This window comes from Zea mays, chromosome 4, assembly GCF_902167145.1.
Source record: "Zea mays cultivar B73 chromosome 4, Zm-B73-REFERENCE-NAM-5.0, whole genome shotgun sequence".
NCBI lineage: Eukaryota > Viridiplantae > Streptophyta > Magnoliopsida > Poales > Poaceae > Zea > Zea mays.
The window spans coordinates 21,618,499-21,625,993 of NC_050099.1; the positions used below are offsets into that span (position 1 = coordinate 21,618,499).

The following is a 7,495-nucleotide window of genomic DNA, read 5'->3' on the forward strand; positions in this document are numbered from 1 at the left end:
GGACGAAGCAAGCCATCGGCAACAAGGGCCTCCAGATCGTCCGCCGTGACGGTGGAGAAAGGCCACGGGTCGCGCGACAGAATGATGGTTACCCGATCGGCCATCACCAAGCGAAGGAGGTGGCGGCGGAGCGGACAAGGTGCGCGGTTTTCTTTCTCTGGCTATTCCCTCAGGTTGCGGAAACCTAAGCGGGAGGCGAGCAGCAGAGTAAAGAACCACCACCGGTCAACACTCCGCCCGAACCCACCGTGAAATCCAAAACTCGAAGGCGAAATGACCATTTCTCGAACGGCTGCCCCACGAAACACTCGTCCCGTCGCATTAACTCTACGGCAGGGCAGGCAGCACCTTTGGCAGGCGAAGCAGGCGACGCTTCACCTCCGCCATGATGACCGCGTCAAAAAAGGTACGCCACTGTTCACTGTCAGAGTCGACCGTTGCGCGCAGATAGCTGTTGCTCCGCTGGTGCACCGGACAGTCCGGTGGCACACCGGACAGTCCGGTGAATTATAGCGGAGCTGCGCCTGGAAAACCCGAAGCTGAGGAGTTTGAGCTGATTCACCCTGGTGCACCGGACACTATCAGGTGGCACACCGGACAGTCCGGTGCGCCAGACCAGGGCACACTTCGGTTTCCTTTTTTGCTCCTATCTTTTGAAGCCTAACTTGATCTTTTTGCTGGTTTGTGTTGAACCTTAGGCACCTGTAGAATGTATAATCTATAGCAAACTAGTTAGTCCAATTATTTGTGTTGGGCAATTCAACCACTAAAATTATTTAGGAAAAGATTTGACCTTATTTCTCTTTCAATCTCCCCCTTTTTGGTGATTGATGCCAACACAAACCAAAGCAAATATATAAGTGCATAATTGAACTAGTTTGCATAAGGCAAGTGCAAAGGTTACTTGGAATTAAACCAATTTACATTTTCATAAGATATGCATGGATTGCTTTCTTTATTTTAATATTTTGGACCACACTTGCACCACTTGTTTTGTTTTTGCAAATGTTTTGGAAATTCTTTTTCAAAGTCTTTTACAAATAGTCAAAGGTATATGAATAATATTTTGAGAAGCATTTTCAAGATTTGAAATTTTCTCCCCCTGTTTCAAATGCTTTTCCTTTGACTAAACAAAACTCCCCCTTAATGAAAATTCTCCTCTTGGCCATGTTTGGTTTCTTTAGTCTAGTGACTAAAAATAGTAAGAATATACTAAATGACTCATAAGAAGACTAAAATGGTCTTTAACATTCTCCTACTATTAGTACAATTGAACTAAATGAGGGATAAATGTGGAATTAATATAGTTTAGTCACTTTTAGCACATATGTGAAGGACTAAAGACTAAATCATTTTAGTCCATATTTTAGTCTTAGTGTTTGGCAAAAAAGGGACTAAATAGGACTAAAAACTAGAGACTAATCTTTAGTCCCTCTAACCAAATACCCCCTAAAGAAACCAAACATGGCCTAAGTTGACAAATATAAATAAACACACACGCTCCTACAAATGTTAGAACCTATTTGAAACATAGGAGTAGTACTGAAAATAGAGAAAGAAAAAGTGCGGAAATTAATGGGAGTCATCTTTTGTTTGGCGAGGCGTGCATGACGGACGAGAATCCGGCCCACTTGCGTGCGGTGTGACTGGGACGGTCCAAGGCAGTTTGCTCGGCTGTTTTTCCCGTTCCTTAATGCAGCGCGCAGTCCAATGTAGAACTAATAACTGTATATGGGAGAAATGTGCCTTGCTTCTGATTTTTTGATTATTTCCTTCTGAGAGGAAAAATGTTTGCACACGCAAAATGGATCTCTATCTTAACGGTGCTACGTAACTGTACGTATAGCTAACTAGACTATATATACTAGTTTCATACGTAAACTGTTTCACAGCACACGCAACAAACACTACTGCACATCTACACACCCGACCGTTTGCATTGAATCGTAGGTAAGTGTAAGGGCCATCTAAATAATCGTTCAATCGTTTGCATTGAATCGTAGCCTAGTGGAATCAGGGCCATCTAAATTATCATCCATCTAAATTATCATCATCTAATTTATATTTTCTTTAGATTCTCGTATTGAAGTATATATTTGAGTTTTACAAGATTCAAAATGTTCCACTTTTCTATATATAGTTTTTCATAAGACTACTATTATACTGTTTCTCATACTTCCCTATTACCGCTAGTAATATTTTAGATCCGTAAATAAACACCGCTAATTTTAATCTTGATGAAGTATAGATACTCATTCTCTAGTTTAGTGGACTATAATATATGTTTCTCCTTTAGGTTCTTTACTTAATAAGCATATAATAAACAGTTAAATACTTATTGAATCATTAAATAATTATATATGAATTATTGTATGAATCCAGTAAAAACGTAAAACGGATTTTAATTTGGAGACTGAGGGAGTATGTAATATATCGCCAGCTGCAGACCCTGCTAGATGATACGACAGAGGATGCCAACATTAACCGATCGACGTATGCGTTGGATGGGCAGTTCCAACGAATTGTAGGCCTAGCTTTGACCATTGACATGGACCTCAACTTAACTGACGTGTAAGTTAGTACTACCACTGACGTGATGACCGGGCCGCGACAGCATAGAAGAGCTCCGGCCGGCTGGCTTCCCGAGTTGGTCAGTTCATCGCCGCCGTTCAAGCTCTCTCTATATAAACCCCGCCATGGTGCCCTTAGACTGCACACAAAAGCAGTGCATGCACTACTAGCTCTAGCTTCGCACTACTAGCTCTAGCTTCGCCATTGCATTCGCTTACTGGAGTACGTCTGGTACTTGCACAACTGGCTATCATGGCGCCCCACATTGTCGTCAACAAAACCGTGATCACATTCACAGCGGTGGCCCTGACGATTCTTGCTGTGACAACCATGATGGCCGAGGCCCGAGACCTGTCATCCACCTCCACCGGTGGCTATGGCGAGGAAGCCATGAAAGTGAGGCATCAGCAGTGGATGGCGGAGCATGGCCGCACCTACAGGGACGAGGCTGAGAAGGCGCACCGGTTCCAGGTATTCAAGGCGAACGCCGATTTTGTTGACGCGTCCAATGCCGCAGGTGACGACAAGAAGAGCTATCGGCTGGAGCTCAACGAGTTCGCCGACATGACCAACGACGAGTTCATGGCCATGTACACTGGCTTGAGACCAGTCCCGGCAGGGGCAAAGAAGATGGCCGGTTTCAAGTACGGGAACGTGACTCTCTCAGACGCCGACGACGACCAGCAGACGGTTGACTGGAGGCAGAAAGGCGCGGTCACCGGTATCAAGAACCAGGGCCAGTGTGGTAATAATTATATATTCGATGATTCAATTTTATTCCATACAGTAGACTGTAAGTAATGCTCTAATAAAATGCATGCATGCATGCATTGTGCAGGTTGTTGCTGGGCCTTCGCTGCGGTGGCGGCCGTGGAGGGCATCCACCAGATCACGACGGGCAACTTGGTGTCGCTATCGGAGCAGCAGGTGCTGGACTGCGACACCGACGGGAACAACGGCTGCAACGGCGGCTACATCGACAACGCCTTCCAATACATCGTCGGCAACGGCGGCCTCGGCACCGAGGATGCCTACCCGTACACCGCCGCGCAGGCCATGTGCCAGTCCGTGCAGCCGGTGGCCGCCATCAGCGGCTACCAGGACGTGCCGAGCGGCGACGAGGCAGCGCTCGCCGCGGCCGTCGCCAACCAGCCGGTGTCGGTTGCCATCGACGCACATAACTTCCAGCTCTACGGTGGCGGGGTGATGACCGCGGCCAGCTGCAGCACGCCGCCGAACCTGAACCACGCCGTCACGGCGGTAGGCTACGGCACGGCGGAGGATGGGACCCCGTACTGGCTGCTCAAGAACCAGTGGGGCCAGAACTGGGGAGAGGGAGGATACCTCAGGCTCGAGAGAGGCGCAAACGCCTGTGGTGTCGCCCAGCAAGCCTCCTACCCGGTCGCATGATGAATAAAGCATATATTCTACATATACACGAAGGCATGCATAAAAATGGCTAGTAAGGAATAAAGCATGCAAACACATTGACAGTACATACATACATAGCTTAAAATTGAATCACAATTGTCATGTACAACACTCCAGATATCATTTATTTCTATTTGGCCTTCTTTTCAAAGATCGATATTCTATATATACATATATGTAAGGGAACAAGTTTTTATAGCATAATAAGTCCTTCGCACCTCGCCAATTGTCTATCCTCTCTCTCTCTCTCTATATATATATATATATATTCTATTTTTATAATTATTTTTCGGCGCGAGAATGGAAACGTGATACATCATAAACACAAATAAATTGAATGAATACGGGAATCGAAAAAGATACAATCCAGTTAGCTATATATCGGAATCGAACGAGAACATGTATTTTAATTCGGTAAAATCACAACGAACATGTATTTTAATTCGTAAAATCACAACGTAACATGAAACCATATGTTCACTAAGTTAGCAAAAAAAGGAAAACAATTCTTAGCTAAACATAAATAAAAGCCACATAAATTCATACCATATATAATTTACTGTAGCGCATTAGTCTTGGCTAAGATAAAAAGGCACATAAGTTTCCTAGCTCACATAATATAAAGTTTACAACACACATTTATAGAAACCTAGCCGGTTTACGGTGAAGTTCTATGATTTCATATGTAGGCCCCTTATGTTTCTACACATAGTGTGTGACAACTCTCTCGAAATATTCTCAAATTTTTATCATAGGCTCTACATATGTATCATGGACATGTTTCATGATTTTCTGACTTTATTTGTGTTTTATACAATTTTTAAACAACTGAATGACAAGTTCACGGTCATGTTTCGTGAGCATGGTGCTCGAAAATTCCGGTCTGCTCTTGAAATCGAGCGTAACTTGTGCTAAATAATATGAATATCATTTTTGTATTCACGGTTTTCCATTTTACGAGTGACTTGCCGTTCAATTATGAATTATCCGAAAAATTCAATTAAACGAACAAAATCTAATAGTTATAGCAAACACTTTTATAATTATGCCAAAATGGAACATTTAAGTCTACATAGTGTAGGAACAAATCATAAAAAGTTTGGTTGGAAAAAGAAAAAATAAAAATATACTTTGCGGAATGTCCAAGGAAGACACTCGGTAAAGTACTTTTTGTCATGTGTCGGGCGGGGGACACTCGGCAAAGTTTTTTTAAAATATTAAAACAATCTTTGCCGAGTGCTTATCAGTGGGCACTCAACAAAGAACTCTTTGCCGAGTGCCAGATCGCTTGCACTTGGAAAATATATATTTTTTAAATTAAAATATCGGCCACTCCACAAAGTACATTTACTTAGCACTGGTCGGTCCCACGACCCCATTGTTTCGCACGCTCGCCAGCCGCCGTCGCCACCACACTCGCCCACCCGCGTGCCATCGCCTGCGTGCCGCCGCCTGCTCCCCGTGCCTTCCTGCACCCGCACCCAGCCACGGCCGCGCCAGTGCCACCGTCCACGTCCTCGCCGACTCTGGTCATCCCCGTCCACCGGTCCGGCAAAGGTAAAGACTCTATTTAGTGTCGTTTTTGCTTGATTCCATATAGAAACTAGCAATGCAATTGTGACTTGTGAAGTTGTGTAGGCCTTGGTTTAGTTTGCTAAGTGTCGATTGAATTATGCTTACAATGCCTTGGTTGGAATTATGCTTACAATGTAGTTTTGGATTGGCTAAGTTATGTAGGTCCTGGTTTAGTTTGCTAATTCGAAACAAATAAAACTCACTTGTTTTAATTTCTTAATCATTTGAATTATACTTACAATGTAGTTATGGATTGGCTAAGTGTCGATTCATAACCACACTAGTTATGGATTTGTGAACTATTTTTTGTGTGGTTGTGAATTGTGAGAACAAAGATGTATATGTGGTTATCGAGGCATTGATTTATATGTGTAGATGTCAGCCATCGTGCTGCTACTTTTATTTGTAGGTTTTAGAAACCTCCCTGTGCAGGGGAGGTGCTGTCGAATTATTTGTTGATAGGCTTGTGTTAATTTGTTTTGCAGAGGTATTCCTTGCCGCTGCATGAGAACCTGCACCGCGACATGTCGCCACTGCACTAACCCGCCACAACCCTACTCCACCGTCACCCTAGGTATAACCTCTATTTCCGCATCATGGTCGTAGATCATGTAACCTAGTTAGGCAGGGAACACTTCCCTTGACTTTTTATTTATCACTTAGACAGGTCTTGGAAGGTTGTGGAAAATACAGGGGTCACGGGCGCAACCTCAATGGCATCCTCGGCCTTCTGTGCAGGGAACACTTTCTTGGACTGGTTGCGTACGCCAGAGTGATGGCCCCACCCTACACCTTCGACCACTACGTCGTTGCCCCCGATACAGTAGATCGGGACGACAGGGAATTCAACAATAAGTCAGAGAGGGTGAAGCAAGAGCTGTGGGTAAGTCTTCCTATATTATAAAATATGTCATATTTGTTGCACATTCTTGAAATAATGTATGGATACATCATATTTGTATGCATGATTTTTCAGATGCGAGGCTGGATACGAGGCTTTGGTGGATGTGGTGGCTACCACGAGCTATAAGAAGCTCGTCGTGGGCATGCACTACAAGGCACGAATCTAGGCCATCGTCAGTTACCATGGCTCCATACTTGGTGAGAAGGTGACCAAGCAGGACGCCGAAACCATGTCGTTAACTTGGGACCAATACTTGCAGGTAAATACAGATATTTAATAGTTGTGACAAAATTTGCTTAATTTTATCTTCTGATATGAAGTGTACTTGTTTTACTTTGTAGATGATTCCTTATTGGTGTGCCGCATCCTCAATGCTAGGAGCAGATGGTGGATAGGTGGTGCTTGCCTGAGTGGGACTAGGCATACAACGCTAGCCGGGAACGACGTCTGATGATGCAAGGTCCCGCCTACCACCAAGGTAGTCGTAGCCTCGGCAAATATGCAGAAGCGTGGGTACACCCTATTTTTTATTTAGGTATATAACACTGGATTAGACATGATTTCTAACTATCTCGTCGGTTTTCTTGTAGTCGGCGTCACATGGTGGCCAACCTTGCTCCATCTTCTCGGCATATGCTATGGCCCACAAGGGCAAGGCAACGTCTGATGTCACTTACAACCCGGAGGATGGCCCCGAGGCATATAGCAACTCTGTCGTCTACAGCTACCTAAGTGAGTACACTGCCATGGCACAACAGGTACATGGGCCAGATTACGATCCGAGGACCAAGGACATCGACAGAGATGTCCTCATGAGGGTCGGAGGAGGCAAGAGGCTTGGGTGGTACTGGATTACCGATAGGGCAATCGACTCGTCGTCCACTCCCACTCTGTCTCAGGTGCGAGCAAGGAGCACGAGCTCGAGCCCAGTCATACAACCTCGGCAGGACAACTCACATCATCGGATATAACAACTCCAGGTTAGTGCTTCTGTAACTCGTCATTCCTTGAGTT

General features: G+C 44.7%; 1 protein-coding gene across 1 annotated transcript; it reads left to right on the forward strand.

The window, feature by feature from the left end:
• The first annotated feature begins 2,807 nt into the window (after nt 1-2,807).
• Nucleotides 2,808-4,204, forward strand: LOC100191602 (cysteine protease 1). Its single transcript, NM_001137031.1, has 2 exons — nt 2,808-3,316; nt 3,410-4,204. The coding sequence occupies exons 1-2, from the start codon at nt 2,824-2,826 to the stop codon at nt 3,979-3,981; spliced, it is 1,065 nt and encodes a 354-aa protein (NP_001130503.1). The 5' UTR covers nt 2,808-2,823; the 3' UTR covers nt 3,982-4,204.
• The last annotated feature ends 3,291 nt before the right edge of the window (nt 4,205-7,495 follow it).

Coding starts and splice junctions, on each gene's coding strand:
- LOC100191602 (NM_001137031.1), top strand. CDS start 2,824: ATGGCGCCCCACATTGTCGTCAACAAAACCGTGATCACATTCACAGCG. Junction 3,317..3,409: donor CAAGAACCAGGGCCAGTGTG/GTAATAATTATA, acceptor TGCATTGTGCAG/GTTGTTGCTGGGCCTTCGCT.